The sequence below is a fragment of the Zootoca vivipara genome, chromosome 16, assembly GCF_965207765.1.
Source record: "Zootoca vivipara chromosome 16, rZooViv2.hap1.1, whole genome shotgun sequence".
Lineage (NCBI taxonomy): Eukaryota > Metazoa > Chordata > Lepidosauria > Squamata > Lacertidae > Zootoca > Zootoca vivipara.
In genome coordinates this window covers 36,266,863-36,288,494 of record NC_142599.1, presented here as the reverse complement: position 1 = coordinate 36,288,494, position 21,632 = coordinate 36,266,863, and the positions used below count along the sequence as shown (strand labels likewise).

At 42.8% G+C, this 21,632-nt stretch overlaps 2 protein-coding genes across 2 annotated transcripts; one reads left to right on the top strand and one right to left on the bottom strand.

The window, feature by feature from the left end:
* The first annotated feature begins 1,994 nt into the window (after positions 1-1,994).
* Positions 1,995-7,170, top strand: LOC148683182 (uncharacterized). Its single transcript, XM_088659926.1, has 3 exons — positions 1,995-2,030; positions 6,010-6,216; positions 6,409-7,170. The coding sequence occupies exons 1-3, from the start codon at positions 1,995-1,997 to the stop codon at positions 6,997-6,999; spliced, it is 834 nt and encodes a 277-aa protein (XP_088516052.1). The 3' UTR covers positions 7,000-7,170.
* A 10,740-nt stretch (positions 7,171-17,910) lies between these two features.
* Positions 17,911-20,401, bottom strand: LOC118076503 (uncharacterized). Its single transcript, XM_035099308.3, has 2 exons — positions 20,259-20,401; positions 17,911-18,502 (listed from the first exon to the last, which is right to left on the bottom strand). Exon 2 carries the CDS (start codon positions 18,478-18,480, stop codon positions 18,217-18,219), a length of 264 nt encoding a protein of 87 aa, XP_034955199.1. The 5' UTR covers positions 18,481-18,502; positions 20,259-20,401; the 3' UTR covers positions 17,911-18,216.
* Between the last annotated feature and the right edge of the window lie 1,231 nt (positions 20,402-21,632).

The window sequence follows — 21,632 nt, the reverse complement described above, 5'->3', positions numbered from 1 at the left end:
AGCAGACCCTTTGTTTAATTTCCAAGCAAAGGGTCTGCTGGTTTCTCTTTAAGGTTTCCAGACTCAAAAGGGAGCAGGGCAATTAAAGGCACAGAAGTCCTGTCCTCTATTGAGTCTGGCAACCCTACATATAAGACGACTGGGCATATAAGACGACCCCCAATTTTTCCAGTTAAAATATAGAATTTGGGATATACTCGCCATATAAGAAATACGACCCGGCGTATAAGACGACCCCCAACTTTTGAGAAGATGTTCCTGGGTTAAAAAGTAGTCTTATATGCAGGAATATAGCACTTTCCTCAGGATTATTTGGGGGAAACACCGACTGTTTAAGGCGGTATCAGAACCTAGGGGTTGCCATACCAAAAAGGTTGGGAGCCACTGGCTTAAATTCTTCTATTCCACACACACAACTCAATTGTATTTATTGTGTTTTATTGGAATGTGTTAGCCTGGGACTTTTAGGGTTGTGTCCAAAGGTAGTCCTACTCAGAGTAGCCTCTGTAAAATTTGTGGACGCCAATGATTTAGGCCACATCCACACCATACATTTAAAGCAGTGTGATTCCATTTTAAGCAGTCATGGTTTCCTCCAAAGGATTCTGGGAGCTGTAGTTTGTTAATGGTGCTAAGAGGGTTTGGGAGACTCCCTACTCCTCTCAGAGTTGCATAGTATTGTGTTTTGTTTTGTAAGTTGCCTTGGGAGAACTTTTGCCCTGGAAAGGTGACATAGAGTTACTTAAAATAAAGAAATAAAGGAATTCCCAGGATGCTGCCTGGAGAAATTGCTGCCTCATCTACATCCCTCCCAGAAAACCTAGCCCCAAACATTCTCTATGGTCATGTCCTAACAAGCTGACACCATGACGTTACACCGCATTGACAACACCCCGAATTACCGTAATTAATTAGCTGCTTCTCCATAAGTATTAAATAGGCATTCACTTGTCTCCAGAGCATATTATTATGCACACATCATTACAGCTGCAGATTTTTATCACCAGAGAGAGGCCAAAAGGCTGAATCACAGAAATCTGGGCTTCTGTTATGCCACTCCACTCCTCCCAAAGGCTGAGGAAAGAAGCTTGCCTTTTGGGAAAGCGGCTACAAATAAAAGAATATCTTCCTAGATCTCATGGTGGCTGGAAATCACCTTGTCTAGGAACATATATATGGGGCAGGCAAATGGGATACGATCTTTGGAAGGGAATATGAAATAGGAAGGCATTCTTTTAAAAAGTTTGATGGAGAGGGGGCACAAAATGTTTACTGTTTTGCAATGTTCCATAGTGGGGGCAAACAAGCTAGTGTAGTACAGCATTTAGAGTGTCAAACCTGGATCTGGGAAAGACCAGGGTTCAAATCCCTACTTGACCATGAAGCTTATTGAGTGACCTTGGGTCAGCTACTGCCTGCCACCCCAACCTACTTCACCGGCTTGTTGTGGGGATCAAATGGGGAGGGGTAGAATCAAACAACTGAAGCTGAGGCAGATCCTGAAGCTGAGGCTCCAATACTTTGGCCACCTCATGAGAAGAGAAGACTCCCTGGAACAGACCCTGGTGTTGGGAAAGATTGAGGGCACAAGGAGAGACGACAGAGGATGAGATGGTTGGACAGTGTTCTCGAAGCTACGAACATGAGTTTGACCAAGCTGTGGGAGGCAGTGGAAGACAGGAGTGCCTGGCGTGCTCTGATCCATGGGGTCACGAAGAGTCGGACATGACTAAATGACTAAACAACAACAAAGAATCAAATACACCACTTTGATCTCCTTGGAGAAAAACTTGAAAAACTTGAAATAGAGATGCAATAAATAACACATAATGTAGTTCATGAAAATGAAACATGATCCTAGATGTTTAAATCTCGCATTGCATTGTTCATAAACAATCGGAACGCAGAGGAAGGGCATCTGGAGCAGTGATGGCATTGTAGGGGTTGGTTCAGTGCTAGTTGCACTCAGAGTAGACCCATTGCCGTTAATAGCTATGACTAACAGGTCCATTGATTTCAATGGGTCTACTGTGAGTATAATGTAGTATAATATGGCCCATTATACCAGTATACATAATGTTCCAGATCATAGCCAATCATTGTAATTTTCTCATGGTATGTCCTCCAAATTCTTGTTTTTCAAATATCCACAAAAGGACATAATGTTCAGTGATTCTCGGGAAGTTTGGCTTCTTCTGCAGCCTGGTGCTCTCCAGAACTTTTGAAGCACAAACTCCAGCGTTCAAGAAAAGTGCCACGTTGGCAGAGGCTGCCCTAGAAGAACATCTTTGCATGCCAGAGCTGTTTCACAATTACAGCAAGGAAGCACCAGGAAATAAGGAGGCTAATTAGGGATGGGTTGAGTAGCTATTTCCATCCCATCCTATTCTTGCTGGTCCTCAGTCATCCATCCATTCCCCTCTGACCTTCTTCCTTCCCACGGTCCTGTTAAAAGCATTTTAAACACGTTTTGTGCCCCCTCTCCATTTTTTAATACAAAAGGATGGGGTGGCTTCGTTTTATTTTAATTTTTTGGAGCGCCTCATAAAAAAGGTATACAACATGTGCCTGGAGTGGACATATTTCGTAAATGTATTGTGTAAAAACTTGCTAGGGTTTTATTGTTGTTTTAAAAGTAGTTTATATGACAGTGCTCAAAATAATTAATTAAGGAAAAAGACAATAGAAATTACAAATATGTGTGAACAGCAAGAGCAAAATGGAAAGGAAAAACCAAAATAATTTTGTATTTTTATGTTGTGAACCACCTTGTGATCTTCAAATGAAGGGTGGTATACAAAATTATTATTTTTATTAAATCATCATCATCAATGGTTGGTTTGACTATTTTTTTGTATTATTCTTTATGTATTCCTGAATCTTGGATCTCTGATGCAGACTTCAGATCTAGGTGCAGACTTCATCTCTCAGAGAGGAAGGGGGGAGCTTTTCATTTTCATTTACCTTCATATAGTTTTGGAATGCATTGATCAAATAAAAAAACAAAGAAAGGAAGATAAGATAAATATGTCTATTTATATACACACTTGTGCAATTTTTTTTTGCACACTTACTTAGCTGGAAACCTCATTGCAAATTGTTGGGTTTGGGTCTATGCAAATTAGGTAAGTTTGGCTTTGGATTGAATTTCTCCCCCATCCTTTTTGCTTGGGTTGAAGCATTCTGGCGTAAAGTGCTACAGTTGCTGAAGAATGTGGCAAAAAAATCACTACAAAGCATCACATGAGGAGAGATAATGACAGGGTTCCATCCCAGACCAATATCTTGACCAAGATTTGCATGGCGCGGAACCATATCATTTACTCTGTTGTGATGTTTCCTCCTACCAGGAGTTCACTGCAATGCTGTGGGATTGGACTGTACGGAATTTGCTGCCATGCTGTCCCAGTTACGTAAAATGTGTTGAATTGCAGATACCAGTAGTTGAATGATCTGCATTGGGTCTGGCTCCCCCATCTGTTCCCTCGCAAGCTGTGCAGGGATATTCTGAATGAGTTTAAGAGGTACACGAGGTGATGTAGTACCATCAGTGGAGGTTGGGTAACCATTGCGAGCAGTAGGACAAAAGGCAGGGAGGTTGACAGTAGGTGGAGCCAGAGCTGAGGGCAGCTAGAGGCAAAGAATTATAGTTTTGTCCACATCCTCCTCCTCTTTGTTGAGTTCCACTAGGGCAACAAAAAGACTAAGGAGGAGGAATCTGATTGGCAGTGTTACCCCCGACTGGTTGTACTGAAAAAGGCAGGGCAGTTGAGAGGTGGCTACAGGCTGAGTGAGAGCTCTGTTTCATGTAATGGACTGGCCACTACTGTGTACAATCCTCTCAAGTAGGTAAGATTTGCAGAGAGACCACACACACCAAAATAATGTTTGAGGGTCTTCTCAAGCTACCTTTTATTCTTCAGTTGTTTGAGCCTGCAGGAATTGGGTTTGAGTTTTGCCTTGACAGCCTACAGTTGTGAAAGGCATTGAAATTTTGGTGTGTCAACATCATGCAACTACTTTCCATAGGCCAGGGGACTCTTTGTCATGCCTTGACGCAATGCAATAACCTGCTATGAATTTCGAGTGGGTTTTTAATAATAATAATAATAATAATAATAATAATAATAAATAATTTTTATTTATACCCCGTTCTCCCCAGCCAAGGCATGTCTCAGAAACAGAGATAATGGGCTAATGCTGCCAATTTCTTCAAAAGTCCAAAACAAAACAAGCAGCACGCAAAGGCACCAGATTCAATCAAGTTTCAATCAAGTATTATTAATCCAAAGAGAAAACAATAAGAGAACCATATACAAGTGCTGACACAGGAGCCAAAATCAAACGTTAAACAGATAGCATGTACAAATTAAAGGCAAACCAGTCTTTATAGTCTTTGAGGCTTTATAGCGGTCAGCAAAGTGGCAGCAGGTCGAACGAGGTGTCAATGGTAGTAGACAGGCTGCCGGCGTTTTTTTGCCTGTTTCGCCCATATGACAGGCTTCTTCAGTAGTTTCTCCTTGTGCTTTTATGTTTAGTGCATTCACTGGTGGTATAAACCAGGTCTTATTAGTATTCAAACTAAATCACTAATATACATATGAACAAAACAAATATCAAAGACAGTACTTACAATTTGTATGAAACCACTTATCTTGGCTTAGGCCACAATGCTCAGGTTTTTTTTCAAAAGGTTCTCTCATTTACATATTCACTGGTAATACAAATCAAATTCTGATTATTGTTTGAAATAATACAGTAATACAATTTCTAAAATACATGTACATATACAGAGATACTTACATTTCTTGTATTCAAAGTATTTTTGGTTTGAGCATGTATTGACTAAGCAAAAATCCTGTGTTTGGAGCACACTTATATACAAAAAGTTGGTTCACAGGTGATAATAATTAAAGATGACAATTAGGAGGGGGCAGAAGAATGTGAGTACTGATAACACTTACAGTATCTCTATGATTACTGTATGTTATACTGCTGGTGTGTTCGTTTAAATGAATACAGAAAGGTCAAGATCTGAGTTTAAACCGTCCGGTTGTAATGTCTTAAACATAAAAATCAATTTAGTTTCTTGTTGTCTCAATATTTTTGGGATGTCCTGCTTGTGGTATTTCTTGGGTGTGTACTGCCATAAGCCAAAAAACATTAAATCGGAGTCACTGTGTTTCATTTGTAAAAAATGAGGTGTAAGAGGGGCTTCCATCACTTTATTGCGGATGCGTGATCTGTGTTCCCCTATACGTACCTTTAGTGCCCGCATGGTGCTGCCTACATACAGTTTGTTGCAAGGGCACCGTATGCAATAAACTACGTTCTTGGAGTTGCATGTGGTCATGGAGTTGATTTTAAAAGTGAACTGCATATGTTCACTTTTTATTTCTTTTACTTGTAAACTGTAGGGGCACATATTGCATGAGTCGCATCTATAGTGGCCTTTAGTGACAGTGGATGGTGATTCCAAACAATTAGCTTTGACCAATTGATTGCGCAAAGTTCCTTTCTTCCTCAACCCTAAAAGGGGGGATCTTTACAGCCAGGTATGTTTTCCACATACCTTCCACTTCCTAGAGGAGCGATCCTGGCAACACTCGATGTAGGTTCTCTCTACACTAATATTCCACTAGAGACCATAAGAGGGACCATTGAAAATTTACTACGTTCCAGACAAGAACAAACCCCTCCTTATTATTTTTTAATCCAATTACTGGATATTGTTTTTGAAAATAATTTCTTCAGGTATAAAAATGACTTCTACATCCAAACCAAGGGGGTTGCCATGGGCGCGGCATTGGCCCCATCGGTAGCAAACATTCACATGATTGACTTTGAAAACAAACATTTTTTTCTGAATCTAACCCCTTTACAAATGACATCATTCTGATTAAAAGATACATTGATGATTTGCTCATAATTTTTAAATCTGAAGCAACATGTATTGCATTCCAAGAATGGGTGAACACATTGGACTCCCACCTAAAATTTACTTGTCAGTATCACAAAAAAGAAATTCCATTTTTGGATGTAGTGGTTTACATTTCAAATAGAAACACCTTGGCATTCAAACCGTATAAGAAATTAACGGATTGTTACTCCCTACTCCATTACTCTTCAAGTCACCCTTCTCATTTAAAAAGAAATTTACCATACGGACAGTTAATCAGACTGAAAAGGAATGCTACGGACAAGAGAGACTATAGAAATGCGGCTTATCAGCTAGAAAAAGCTCTCGTTAACCGGGGTTACCCTAATTGTATTATACAGGACGCATATAGACGTGTAGACAGTCGCAACCGAAAAAATTTGCTTGAAACACGGTCTGATAGCATCTAAAACTGAAAACCCAGCCGCCTGGTCATGGGGATGGATTTCACACCCCTGGCCAGCCACATTAGAAACATTATATATAAACATTGGCATATTGTGGAAGACATACCTGGCTGTAAAGATCCCCCCCTTTTAGGGTTGAGGAAGAAAGGAACTTTGCGCAATCAATTGGTCAAAGCTGATTGTTTGGAATCACCATCCACTGTCACTAAAGGCCACTATAGATGTGGCTCATGCAATATGTGCCCCTACAGTTTACAAGTAAAAGAAATAAAAAGTGAACATATGCAGTTCACTTTTAAAATCAACTCCATGACCACATGCAACTCCAAGAACGTAGTTTATTGCATACGGTGCCCTTGCAACAAACTGTATGTAGGCAGCACCACGCGGGCACTAAAGGTACGTATAGGGGAACACAGATCACGCATCCGCAATAAAGTGATGGAAGCCCCTCTTACACCTCATTTTTTACAAATGAAACACAGTGACTCCGATTTAATGTTTTTTGGCTTATGGCAGTACACACCCAAGAAATACCACAAGCAGGACATCCCAAAAATATTGAGACAACAAGAAACTAAATTGATTTTTATGTTTAAGACATTACAACCGGACGGTTTAAACTCAGATCTTGACCTTTCTGTATTCATTTAAACGAACACACCAGCAGTATAACATACAGTAATCATAGAGATACTGTAAGTGTTATCAGTACTCACATTCTTCTGCCCCCTCCTAATTGTCATCTTTAATTATTATCACCTGTGAACCAACTTTTTGTATATAAGTGTGCTCCAAACACAGGATTTTTGCTTAGTCAATACATGCTCAAACCAAAAATACTTTGAATACAAGAAATGTAAGTATCTCTGTATATGTACATGTATTTTAGAAATTGTATTACTGTATTATTTCAAACAATAATCAGAATTTGATTTGTATTACCAGTGAATATGTAAATGAGAGAACCTTTTGAAAAAAAAAACCTGAGCATTGTGGCCTAAGCCAAGATAAGTGGTTTCATACAAATTGTAAGTACTGTCTTTGATATTTGTTTTGTTCATATGTATATTAGTGATTTAGTTTGAATACTAATAAGACCTGGTTTATACCACCAGTGAATGCACTAAACATAAAAGCACAAGGAGAAACTACTGAAGAAGCCTGTCATATGGGCGAAACAGGCAAAAAAACGCCGGCAGCCTGTCTACTACCATTGACACCTCGTTCGACCTGCTGCCACTTTGCTGACCGCTATATAGCCTCAAAGACTATAAAGACTGGTTTGCCTTTAATTTGTACATGCTATCTGTTTAACGTTTGATTTTGGCTCCTGTGTCAGCACTTGTATATGGTTCTCTTATTGTTTTCTCTTTGGATTAATAATACTTGATTGAAACTTGATTGAATCTGGTGCCTTTGCGTGCTGCTTGTTTTGTTTTGGACTTTTGAAGGCATGTCTCAGAGCAGCTAACACCAAATATAAAACAACTAGTTAAAATGCAATTCAACAAGAAGACTAAATACATTAAAATTAAAAATGCAGCCTCATACAAAAGGGAAAAAGAAAGGGAAAATGGAGGAGGGGATCAGGTTGGCTCCAGGCCAAATGCCAGGCAGAACAACTCTGTCTTACAGGCCCTGCAAAAAGAAATCAGGTCCCGCAGGACCCTGGTGCCTGGTCTCAGGAGACAGAGTAATCCACCAGGTCGGGGCCAGTGTTGAGAAGGCCCTGGTTCTAGTTGAGGCTAATCTAATTTCCTTTGGGCCCAGGACCTCTAAGGTGTTACTATTTATGGACCTTAAGGTCCTCCGCGGGGCATACCGGAAGATACGGTCCCGTAAATACGAGGGTCCTAGGCCGTAAAGGGCTTGAATGTCAAAACCAGTTTCACTATCCATTGTGTCATAGATGAAGCAAAAAAACATGTCTTAGATAACCACAAACTTCCCCTCGGACAACTCTCCTGTGCTATATATTCATTTGTCCCTAATATCTCAGGTTGACCCACTAAGACGGTACCTTCATGTCTCACGTCGCTGTAGGGTGTGCTGTGAAGGGACGCAAGGTCATCATCTTCCTGAAACTAAGCAGGTCTGGGTCTGGTCAGTGCCTGGATGGGTGGCCATTCTCTCTCAACCAAGCCAATCTCACTGGATTGTTATGTTAAAATAAAATGAAGAGGGGTAGAACTGTGCATGCCACCTCAAGCTCCTTGGAGGAAAGGTGGGGTATACATGTAGTTCACTTCATATCGAATCAGGGATAGGATACCTGTGGCTCTCCAGATGTTGCTGGGTGGCAACTCTTATCATCTCTGAGCACTGAGCATGCTAGCTGGGGCTGATGGGAAATGGAGCCCAACACCCTCTGGAAGAAAATTGGCTCCATTTCCATGTTTTACATCCCCATAAAGGCATTTAATAAGTGATCCCTGATAGGTTGGGATATGCCTGCTACTTTGGTTTGCAAGATGGAAGTAAGGTAGGATATAAATGTGATGGAATAAATAAATGCATCAAGTTACCATAAACATTGTGCATTAGCCCTATTGGCTGTCACTGACAGGAGATGTAGTCCAGACAATTTAAAAGGCACTAGTTTAGGGCTCCATTGATTTTCCGATATCATTCCAATAACAGCCTTATTATAACAAAGCCAATTTTAGCCAATTAATACAGCATAGCTGCCAAGTACCCCGTTTTCCTCGGGAAACCCCCGTTTTTTACTTACCTTTTCCCGGTGGCCTCCCGTATCACTTCGTCTCCCGTTTTTCTCTGTTATTTTCTCCTGCCGGCGGCCATTTTTTTTCTTTCTGATTTGCCTTTCTATGGGCACCAAAAATGGCCGCCGCCGGCTTCAAAAGTCACACCTACGCATGTCCGGAAGTGCGTAGACGCGACTTCCGGTGTCGGCGGCGGCCATTTTTGGTGCCCATAGATGGGCAGAGCGACACCGGAAGTTGCGTCAACGCACTTCCGGTCATGCGTAGAAGCGACTTTTGAAGCCGGCGGCGGCCATTTTTGGTGCCCATAGAAGGACAAAGCGACACCGGAAGTTACGTCGACGCAACTTCCGGTGTCACACGGCTGCCGGTCCCAGATTCTGCAGTCTGGGACTTGGAAGGTAAGTAATACAGGCTTCCTCAAACTCAGCCCTCCAGATGTTTTTGGCCTACAACTCCCATGATCCCTAGCTAGCAGGACCAGTGGTCAGGGATGATGGGAATTGTAGTCTGAAAACATCTGGAGGGCCGAGTTTGAGGAAGCCTGAATTAATACAATTATTAAAAACAATAATTTATATACTGAATTATACAATTTAGTTAAAGTGGCCTCCTCACATGCTAGATTTGATGGCTTCCTCTTTGGTTTTTTATTCTATTTTCTGCATTGCAAAATCCTGAAGAAGAAAGCTTTAAGGGACTCTTATTTGGCCTATAGGAACGCTGGCCTAAATTATCTACCTCCAACTTATTTCAAAATTTAAAAAGAGTACAAAGCCCTACTGGCTATGAGAAAAAGGAAGTGTGAAGAAAACTCCTGGTCCCTGTTACTGAATGCTTCGCTAAATAATGATGTTAAACTCTTCTGGCATTATATGCATTCTGTCAAAGGTTATAGCCAAATAACTAGAAAACATAAGTGTTTAGAGAGCCATTCAGGTGTCATCTTGTTTTGCCAATGATGGCTCATAACACCACTTGTTTTTTTCTTGCTTTTTGAGTAACACCATAAAATTATATATCAATGGAAAGATAATCTAATGAAGAATGTAATGCAATAACTTTTATGAAGGATTATTTATTACAACATAAATAAGGAGGACATTTGTCAGTGTGTGATGTGATTGCTGTCAGATTGGTTGGGGTTTTTTTTTGTTGTTGTTCTTTCATTTAGTGAGCTTGTAAAGCGTAATAAAATTAAAGAAATGGTGCAAAGAGTTGACTCGTCACCCAGAAAGGGATGTAAAATAGTACTATGAAGTGAACAAGGCATTGGTTCTTGCCATCTGTCCCCCGCCTAGTAGGGGAGCCAGTAGGTGAGCACCCTCTGGGAGAGATCGGGGCAGGGGCCCAAGCCCTTTACCTCATCCCTCAGATGCTCCCCGAGGCTCATGTGCGGTCCTGGCCCCTAACGGGGATAAACGGACAAACATGTAGAGCCCCAGGATTCCTTTAACGGAATACCCCTGAAGGCAGCAGCATAGCTGCCAAGTTTTCCCTTTTCTCGCGAGGAAGCCTATTCAGCATAAGGTAATTTCCCTTAAAAAAAGGGAGAACTTGGCAGCTATGGGCAGCAGCAACCCTGAGGGGCAGGCCCAGCCAAAATCCGTACCCCTCCACCAATTAATTTGAACCAGTGCCTAACCGCCAACCTTACAAGTTGTGACTTATTGCTACGCAGTAGGCAACCCCCCTCGCCCCCCTCCCAGCACCAACCAATCAGCCAAGTGGGCAAATTCCTACCAGGCCCCTGATCCAAAACGAACGACCCCATGAAAGGTGCAGCGAGGTCAATGCAAGAACGCCTAAAATTAGAGGAGGGCGGCAGGAGATTCTTTGCGAGCAGCAAAAGTGGAACAGAAAGCTGCTCGCTTAAGCATATAGGGCTAAAGCTGTCACTCATTCATTTGCTACATGCAAAATTCCCCAGCAACAGCACACCCACGAATCACACATGTGGCCATCCAAACTGACCCACCTGTCCAACCCTGGGATGTCTTGTTAACCCTTCCTCAACCCATGTTCTCCTCTAGGGGGAGAACCTGCTTTCTCCAAAAGGTTTCCGCAATTTTGTCTACTAGTGTAGTAGGTCTGAGAGGTCAGCACACATAACAAGCCACAGCTCCCATATTCTTTTCGGGATGCCATTGCTATTAAAGTGGTATGACAGTGCTTTCAATGTGTGCTGAGGTTGTGAGCAGAGTCCAATGTGTGCTATAAAAGCCCTTCCTCCACCTGCACCCATCACTATGGTTGTTTTGCTAGCTGTGAATCGAAAGGAGCCGAGATGTTGTTGACATGCAATATTAATAATATTTTATTATGAACAAAGGCAAGAAGGAGCACATTCTACAAAGGCACATTTGCAAAACAAACGGCATTCCTGAACGCAAACAGTTTTCCCCATGAAACCCTCTGACAGCAAAATTATAGGTTGTTAGCAAATGGCAGATCCCAGAAAGAAAAGAAGGATCAAGTATTAGGTGAATATATTACATACTTCACGCAAAATGACCCGAGCACTGTTGACCTGTTGACATACACATAGAAGTAGACAGAAGTGCAACATCAGATAGGCATGTTGAGTGTCCTCATTTTAGGCCTTAAGATATGTATATATATGGCTACTGTGGAAGCTCAACCAATTGGTAAACAATGACATTTCTGGATCACATATTCTTGCTTTGTTCTCATTCTCCCCAAGGTGTTAATACCGATAGCTGTTGTAGCTGTAGTTGCTGCTTGGCAGGGCCCGAGAGTAGAAGTTGGAGAAGTCGCTGGCATACAGAGCGGAGCTGCCACCACCATAGCCACCTCGGGCACAGGGGTTGTACTGCTCAACTCTTAGAGGCTGGTCTGGGCAGTAGATGGCAGGCCCTGGGATGGTCAGGACGAAAGGTGGTGGCTGGATGGTCACTGTAGATGCAGGACACTGAGCATAGCATTGGTTGTTTCCACCACCACTGGCCATTTTTGCAGGATTGGAGAGTAATCTGAAACAACAGGATTGGATCTAGAATTAAAGCAATATATTAAGCCCTTTGCAGATTTCAGTGTTCTGTGGGCCAGATGAGGAGGCTTCACTGATAGCATCAAGGCTGCGAGTCAGAGGTTCCCCACCCGTATTACAAGAGCTAGAATAGGAGTAGAAGACGTGGTGTCCTCCAGCTGTTGCTGAAACACAACTCCCATCATCTTTGACTGATAGGAACTGGAGTCCAGCTACAACTAGATAGTCACATGGTAGAAAACTGGTAGAAAACACATGGTAGAAAACTGAGATAGTAGAATAGAGTCACCACTTCAGCTGGAGATACTATTAGTGCATCATGGGTAAAGTTTGTAGAGCTTCTTTCTCCCTGTAGTGCTAGTCTTCTTTGTATTGGTTGTTGTATAGGGGAACACTGAAAAAAATATGACCCCCAACTTGCACCCTGAAATGGTACTGTCCATTATTTGACCTTGTTATTACCTCATTTTGAAACCATAGCTCAAAACCCTCTAAAGTGGCTTGTGAATGAAATGGAAACAATGAAAGGCTTATTCATAGGGGAAGAACATTTGATCCCCTACTTGCGTCCTGAAACTGCCTATCCTTTCAAACTTCTACGCGCCCCACTCATTCCACAGCCATAGAGATGGTTCCTTCCAGATGTTTTGGACTCCAGTGCCAACTAGTCCTAGCCACCATAGCCAATGGAGAGGGAATATGGCAGTTGGGTCCGCAACATCTGGAGGGAATATCTGTAAGGAAACCTTTGAGAAATCAGATTTTATGTTTCAGCTCAGCGCTCTCTTACAATCATGTTAACTGCATCTCCACTAACACTATTAAGAAACAAAGAAACAAAGACCTCAGCTCAACATTCAGCCTTTTTGTATTTTTAACCATGCATGGATGCAAAACCAAGAAGTCCCTCTCCAATCATATAAAATGCCTCCATTCTTAAGATTCATAGAGTGCTCCTCTACAATGCCCTCCCATAGAAAGCCTCTAGTACTCACCAGTTCTCACAGGGACAAGCAAAGGATTGATCTGATAGATTACCTAAAGGATGAGCTTTTTATACTGTTGGCTCCATAGCCTGGAGGAGATGAGACACACCCATAGAAAGTTTCCTAATCCGTTGTCATATGGAAGATGCCTCAACTGATTGTAGATAGTTACCCCTCCCTGTTGTTGATTACAAGTCGGCGAGTAAGGCGAGGAAAGAAGACCCTCCCAGGTAGTGACAGATTCTACTTGGGTCAACATGGTGTGGTTGCTCTATATGTCACACCCTATAGATTGTTTAAATATTATGTCTCTATAGGGATAAATCAATGAACAATGTTTCCAGTTGACACACCACGACAGCATGACATTCCGGTGCATAGTGGAATGGATGAATCACCTCTAGCTCAGTCCTATGCAGAGTAGACCCACGGAAATAAATCAAATCAAATTTTGCTAGGCGTGGTTATTGATTTCAGCGGGCCTATTCCTACTCTGAGGATGATTTGGAGACAACCATAATATCATTTATATCTCACCTTTTTCTCCAATGTGCTTAAAGTGGCATATATGGTTCTCTGCCTCCTCATTTAACCCCCACAACAACCCTGGGAGGTAGGTTAGGCTGAAAGGCAATGACTGGCTCAAGGTGAGTTTCTTGGCTGAATGACAATTTAAACATGGGTCTCACGGGTCCTTGTCAGACACTCTTAACCACTGTACTGCATTGACGCTCGATCTTTCTGTCTCCAGGGCCAGATGAACTACATCCAAGAGTATTTAAAGAACTGGCAGAGGTGATTTCAGAACCACTGGCAATAATCTTTGAAAATTCCTGGAGAACAGGCGAAGTTCCAGCAGACTGGAGGAGGGCAAATGTTGTCCCTATTTTCAAAAAGGGGGAAAGAGAGGACCCAAACAATTACCGCCCAGTCAGCCTGACATCAATACCAGGAAAGATTCTAGAGCAGATCATTAAGCAAACAGTCTGTGAGCACCTAGAAAGAAACTCTGTGATCACTAAAAGTCAGCATGGGTTTCTGAAAAATAAGTCATGTCAGACTAATCTGATCTCATTTTTTGACAGAATTACAAGCCTGGTAGATGAAGGGAACACTGTGGATGTAGCCTATCTTGATTTCAGCAAGGCCGTTGACAAGGTGCCCCATGATATTCTTGTAAAGAAGCTGGTAAAATGTGGGCTAGACAATGCTACCATTCAGTGGATTTGTAACTGGCTGACTGACCGAACCCAAAGGGTGCTCATCAATGGCTCCTCCTCATCCTGGAGAGTAGTGACCAGTGGGATGCCACAGGGTTCTGTCTTGGGCCCAGTCTTATTCAACATCTTTATCAATGACTTGGATGATGGGCTTGAGGGCATCCTGAGCAAGTTTGCAGACGACACCAAATTGGGAGCGGTGGCTAATACCCCAGAGGACAGGATCACACTTCAAAATGACCTTAACAGATTAGACAACTGGGCCAAAGCAAACAAGATGAATTTTAACAAGGAGAAATGTAAGGTACTACACTTGGGCAAAAAAAATGAAAGGCACAAATACAGGATGGAGTCATATCCTTTTTGACAGTCACAAAAGGAAATTGAGGGCAACTGAGGGCAATGGAAATGGTGATTATTTTTCAAGCAGTGTTGATCAATATTTGGAAATGGAGTTGTAAGTTTTCATTCCTACTCTGCTGAAAATGTCCACACAAAACTGTGAATAGTCTTGGATCGGCTCTATGCAATCATGACTTTTAAGAAGAAGAAAAATTCAGACAAAATGTGTGCAGAATTTATCGTGACCTTGTTTATATTTAACCTTGGCCGGAGAAGATCAAAATGAATGCATATATATTTTTCTTCAGATAGACTGCAATCCATTACATCATTGTTAACCCCCCACCCACCCTCACCCCTCAAAACACCCAGCTCCATCTTGAAATGAAAGCTGGGGGATTGTATTTGGAGAAAATATCCCTTCACCACCCCCTCCCAAAATGTAGCAGAACAAGTTCCCACAATTATTGGCAGCTTTCCTAAGCAAGCTAGTTAAGTATCACTTTAGAAAGGATTAAGGATGCCAGATTATCTTCAAAAGGGTGGAAGCTAGATTCAGTTTATGGGTGATGCCCTAAAAGTGAATAGGAAAGAATTGGGACAATTGGGTTAGGTTATATTTTTGTGGGGTGGGGTGGGGGATAGAGCTTTTTCTTCAGCCCATATGCAGGGATGAAGAAAGACCCCATGAACAGTTAGGACGCTTCAACAGGGCACTTCAGTCAATAGCAGCAAGAAGATGAGGAACCTTAGCACTGAGCTTCTGTGTGGGACATGTCAATAGGAACTGGAGACAACGGCAACCTTAAAAGTCCGACCTCATGCCTCTGAAGGGTTTTTTTTCTCTGAAGCTCATCTTCTGCCATGCGCTCAAACATTCCTCAGGTGAAAAGAGGAATGACCCTCCTCGACCTTCACATTTCTGTCCCCTGAACCACAGATCATTTCCTATCGGAAGAAGGTCAAGTGCCACCATCACTACACCATCACTACACCAATGGGACACACACCCTCCACCATCCTGAGAAAACCCCTTAGACTCCTTGCTCCATTCCCCCTTTCTTCCCACCCAGGGTGGCCCTGCCCTCCGCCTGCCCCTCAGAGCCGGTGCACCACATAGGGCTGGGTCTCGGTGGCTGCAGCCTCTCCTCTATGAGACACGAGCTGCCCAAGGGAGAAGACCATGGAGAGACAACAAGATGCTCTCTTGTAGCCACCACTACTGCCATCACTCAGAACAAGCACCAGCTCATCCTTCTCCCTGACCTCAGTGGCTGCAGTGCTGGTGGGGGAAATAGGGACATTCCGGGATCAAATCAGAAGTTGGTATGGCTTTTGTAATTCCAGGACTGTCCCTGGAAAATTGAGACACTTTGAGGGTATGCTTTTACTAGAATTTACAGCATGGGGTTAGCTAGTCACCAGTCTGGGGATATGTAGGAACTGTTTTGCAGCATCTCATAACTGGGTTGGTCATGGTTATTGTATTCTGGTCTTTCTTGTACCATGGCCATTTGACTGACCATGTTTAGTGTGGTTAAGAATGAAGCAGAGGTTACCTTCTGAGGCTTCTTTATAGTGTTTGTCCAACTTCTCACAGCCATTTGATACAAGGGATGACAGATGGGAAGCTACCCTTAGGAATGTGGGAAGCAAGCTTACATCCTTGTGCTGAGTCACAACATAGGTCCATCTGGTATGGAATCTATACTGACTGTCAGTGGCTTTCCAGGGCTTCAGATAGTATCCTCTCTCAGTCCTACCTGGCCACCTTCAGCATGCTAAGCAAGCGCACCATAACTGAGCTGTGGCCTTTCTCAAATAAGAACATAGGAAGCTGTCTACACAGTTAAAGGCTGCAGCTTCAAAGGATCTTTCAAGAAGGAAATGCAGGGAAAGACATTTGCTTGAGACCTTGGAGATCCTCTCATTGTCAGTAGAGCATGGCACAAATCTAGTAGCCCTCTCTGCATTGCAGAACTGCAACTCCCCTCATCCTTTGACTATTGTCCTTGCTGGCTGGAGTTAAAGGGACTTGGAATTCAAGAACATTGATGAATTACAACTCAATGTCTGGGATTCTTCATGGCGTGTAATATGTCTCTATGAATGGAGAGATGCATCTCTGCTCCATGTTTCAAGAGAAGGACATAGATCAGTGGTAGAGAATTACAAATTACCACAGAGGTCAATTCAGGGGATCCCCAGATAAGACTGGGATAGATCCTGTAGACCCCAAACTGTCAGAGTAGAACAAAGACAAGGAACCAGTGGACCTACAGATATTGCTGTAACACATCTCTTCTCATCCCCACCATTGGCCTGTATTGGCTGAAGATGATGGGATCTGAAATCAAAGTACATTGTTGAAGTTACAGGTAGGTAGCCGTGTTGGTCTGAGTCGAAGCAAAATAAAAAAATTCATTCAGTAGCACCTTAAAGACCAACTAAGTTTATATTTTGGTATGAGCTTTCGTGTGCATGCACACTTCTTCAGATACACTAGAAACAGAAGTGTCAGACCCTATATATATACAGAGGGTGGTGGGGGTGGGTGGGAATGGGTGGTCAGCCCACCACCCATTCCCACCCACCCCCACCACCCTCTGTATATATATAGGGTCTGACACTTCTGTTTCTAGTGTATCTGAAGAAGTGTGCATGCACACGAAAGCTCATACCAAAATATAAACTTAGTTGGTCTTTAAGGTGCTACTGAAGGAATTTTTTTATTTTACATTGTTGAACTACAGCTCCCATTGTTCCTGACTATTGGTCATGCCGGCTGGGGCTGATGGGAATTGTAGTCCAACAAAATCTAGAGGGATGCTTAGGTTCCACATTTGTGGTGCGTGGACTCAACTTTTAATTCAAGGTTGGGGAAAACCAGTTGTTCTCCTGAGGTTACTATACTACAACTCCTCTGAACCCTGACTATTGGCCATTCTGATTTTGACTGTTGGGACTTGGTTTTCAAGAACACTGATGAACTAGAATTCATGATCAAGGATTCCTCATGGAGAGCATTGTGCCCGTATGTATAGAGAAAACTATTTCTTTTCCAGGCAGGACATAGTTCGTTAGTAGAGCACGTGCTTTGCAAGCGAAAGATCACAATGTTCAATTCAGGGCATCTCCGAGTGGAACTGAGAAAGTGGTATAAGGGTGCTTTCAATGTATAGTGTGGATGTGATGTGAGGCATTGAAATAAAACCTTTTCTGCTGTTCACACCTATTACAACAACAACTTTACCAGGTATGAATTGAAATGAGCCAGTAAGTTGTTAAGATGCAATATTAATAATATTTTAATATGAACAAAGACAAGAAGCAGCACATTCCACAAAGGCACTTTTGCAAAACAAACGGCTTTCCTGTACACAAACAGCTTTCCCCATGAAAATATCCCAAGGTGAAACTAAACTCTAATAGCAAATGTTGTATCCCAACAGAACTAGCTTAGCCCCCCCCCCCTTTTCTGACTGCAAATAGCAATTAGACATAGTGGAAGCTCAATTGTTTCGTAAACAATGACATTTCTGGATCTCTATGACGTCTTCTGGTTTGTTCTCATTCTCCCACAGTTGTTAATACCGATAGGTGCTGTAGCTGTAGTTGCTGCTTGGCAGGGCCCGAGAGTAGAAGTTGGAGAAGTCGTTAGCATACAGAGCGGCGCTGCCACCACCATAACCACCTCGGGCACAGGGGTTGTACTGCTCAATGGCGAAAGGCTGGTCTGGGCAGTAGAGTGCAGGCCCTGGGATGTTCAGGACGAAAGGTGGTGGCTGGATGGTCACTGTAGATGCAGGACACTGGGCATAGCACTGGTTGTATCCACCACCACTGGCCATTTTTGCAGGATTGGAGGGTAATCTGAAACCATAGGATTAAATCAAAGTTTTAAGTATCTGCATATTTCAATGTTTTGTAAGCAAGATTTTTGAAGCCCCGGTGTATTGTACCCTGGCAGTTCCACAGCTCAAATATAAAAGGGCTATAACAGAGGTAGCCAATGTCATGCCTTCTGGACACAGCTGTCAACCCTCCCCCCTTATTCCAAGCCACAGTTGTCAACCTTTCCTCTTTTTTTGCTGGAAATTTCCTTATTCCAGTGCCGTTTCCCGCTGCTATCCTGGATTGTTAGATATACCGTGGCGTGGACCCAGGTGGAGCTGTGGTTTAACCACTGAGCCTAGGGCTTGCTGATCAGAAGGTCAGCGGTTCGAATACCTGTGACGGGGTGAGCTCCCGTTGCTCGGTCCCAGCTCCTGCCAACCTAGCAGTTCGAAAGCACGTCAAAATGCAAGTAGATAAATAGGAACCGCTACAGCGGGAAGGTAAACGGCGTTTCCATGTGCTGCTCTGGTTTGCCAGAAGCGGCTTTGTCATGCTGGCCACATGACCTGGAAGCTATATGCCGGCTCCCTCGGCCAATAATGCGAGATGAGCGCGCAACCCCAGAGTCGGTCACGACTGGACCTAATGGTCAGGAGTCCCTTTACCCTTTACCTTTAGACCAGGCATAGGCAACCTTGGATCTCCAGATGTTTTGGAACTACAACTCCCATGATCCCTAGCTAACAGGGCCAGTGGTCAGGGATCATGGGATTTGCAGTTCCAAAACATCTGGAGAGCCAAGGTTGCCTATGCCTGCCGTAGACTGTCCCCGGGACAGGTGAGGCTGCTGATCCCTTATTTTCAAATCCGAAAGTTGACAGCTATGCTTCTGGATGCTGTTGGATCACAACTCCCATCACCCTCAACTAATGGTCATACTAGGCATGACTGATGAGAATGGAGTCCAACTACATCTGGAGGGTCACAAGGTGAAGACAATACTGAGCTACTGTAGATTGATTGACCAATGGTGCAACTCAGTATATGTTCATCTATATGTTTATTTGTGTGAGCAGCTCTAGTATTTACTTTTTCATGCAGTTTCAACCATCCGATAGAGCGATACACACTGGAAAGTTGAAATGGTAGAAGAGATTCACCACTTCACATGGAGGTACTAGTTTTTTACAGGAAATCTCCATCTACGCAGTGTATCAAGGAAAAAGTCTATATATCTTCTTTCTTCCTGTGGTGCAGGTATTGTGCATGCAAGCTTTTACACACACACCATGGACACCATCAAAAATTAGATCTCATACTTGCATCCTGAAATGATGCATTTTTTTCACCTTCCTATGTCCCCACCTCATTCTACAGCCAAAGACATAGATCCTTCCAGATGTTCTGGAGTCCAATTCCAAACTGCCATAGTCGCCATAGCCAATGCACAAGGAAGATGGCAGTTGGGTCCACAACATCTGGAGGGAACATCTGGAAGAAACCCTTTGAGAATTTGAGGAGAGCTTTTTATCTCATCAATATCCTACCTTCACTGCAGCTTCTTCTCTGCTAGGATTTCTTTTGAGTAAAGGAATCACAGAGGCCTCTGGTTCACATTTTGCTTTCTTGTTTCCTTAACCATGCATTCTACACTAACCTGTGGTGGTTGTATAGGAAAACCTCAAAAGCACCAACCACAAGCAAATGATCTCTCTCTCCCCCCCCCCCCAGTCTTAAGGTTCACAGAGTGCTTCTCTATGACAACCTCCCAAAGAAAACCCCGGGAACTCACCAGTTCTTGAAGGGAGAAATGTCTCAGAAGAGGATGAGTGTGAAAGACTCCCCAAACGAGGAGCCTTTTATACTCTTAGCTCTATAGCCTGGAGGAGATGAGACACACCAATTTCCTAATCTATTGTCATATTGTCATATAAGGGACACCTCAATTATTGTAAACACTTGCATTCCCTGTTGGTGATTACTAGCCAGCTAGCAATCGAGTTTGATGACCCTCCCACGTAGTGAGAATTAGTTTCTCTCTCACTTAGTACAATATGCTTTGTATGTATGTTACACCCCATGAATCCTTTTGATCTCACTGTTCTGATTGGATAGATAAAAAAATAAGACATCCAGTTAACATTCCAGTAAAAGCCTCAGAGATAGATCATTGGCAGTCTGGGATTCTGCTGCCTACTAAAATGTACACCTCACCTCCAAAAGATCCTACTCCTTGGAATGAATATGTGCTGCAATCGTGGCCAATCTGATTGGACTGACAGGTGGGCATCTCAAGAAGGCCATCAAAGCAGAATGTACAAAAACAAATCTCTATTAAATACATGGAGAAGATGGTCCATATGTTATCCCAACTGTATTTCCACTGACTTCATTTGGTACAACATATTGGCTGAGCTGTTGGCTCTTCAGTCAGACTCAAAATTGTCAAACATGGGATGATTTGAGAGAGTATAGCACATTGCCTTGTCTGAGCATTTAAGCCATGAAAGGAAGCTTCTGTGAAGAGTTATGAAATAAGACCATTTTGATGTTGCATATTCTCCATTCATGTGCTTAAAAAATAAACATGGCACATTGCACAGGCCCCCAAAGAAACATACCTCTAGGTGATGGGGCTATCTGATTGATATGTGTCTTATATTCAAAATGTCATTTCATGGAATCTATTTTCATTGCCATCAGCTCTCAACTGGGGGCAGCCATTCCAGCAGGCTGCCTCAGTGGGAGATACAGGAAGCAGAAGGCTCATTCCATCAGCTTTTCTTGAGGCCCAGCTTATTCAGGCACCTCCTGCCCCTCAACTGTGCCAGATGGTCAATACAGGAACAACCATTAATAAATTGGTGCCTGATTTTGATTTTGCTCTTCCCTCCCTCTACCCTTTCCGTTGTGTGTCATGTCTTTTTTTTTCTTTTAGATTGTAAGTCTGGTAGGGACCATCTTGTTTTCATTATATAGGTCATTCTGGAAGCCTTTTTGGCTGAAGAGCCAGGTACATATGCTCTAAATGAGAGTTTCCCAAACTTGGCTTTCCAGCTGTTTTTGGACTACAACTCCTATCATCTCTGCTCTACATGAATGATTGAAAATGATGCAAAGGTGTATTGAACCTTCTGTTAATTTTATTCCTGCTGCAATGACAACT

Excerpts from the sequence above, each read along its gene's own strand:
- LOC148683182 (XM_088659926.1), top strand. The coding sequence starts at position 1,995 with ATGACTAACAGGTCCATTGATTTCAATGGGTCTACT. Across the intron at positions 2,031-6,009 it reads TTGATTTCAATGGGTCTACT|TATCACAAAAAAGAAATTCC; the intron begins GTGAGTATAATG and ends TTTACTTGTCAG. Across the intron at positions 6,217-6,408 it reads CGGACAAGAGAGACTATAGA|AGAAACATTATATATAAACA; the intron begins AATGCGGCTTAT and ends GCCAGCCACATT.
- LOC118076503 (XM_035099308.3), bottom strand. The coding sequence starts at position 18,480 with ATGGCCAGTGGTGGTGGATACAACCAGTGCTATGCCCAGTGTCCTGCA.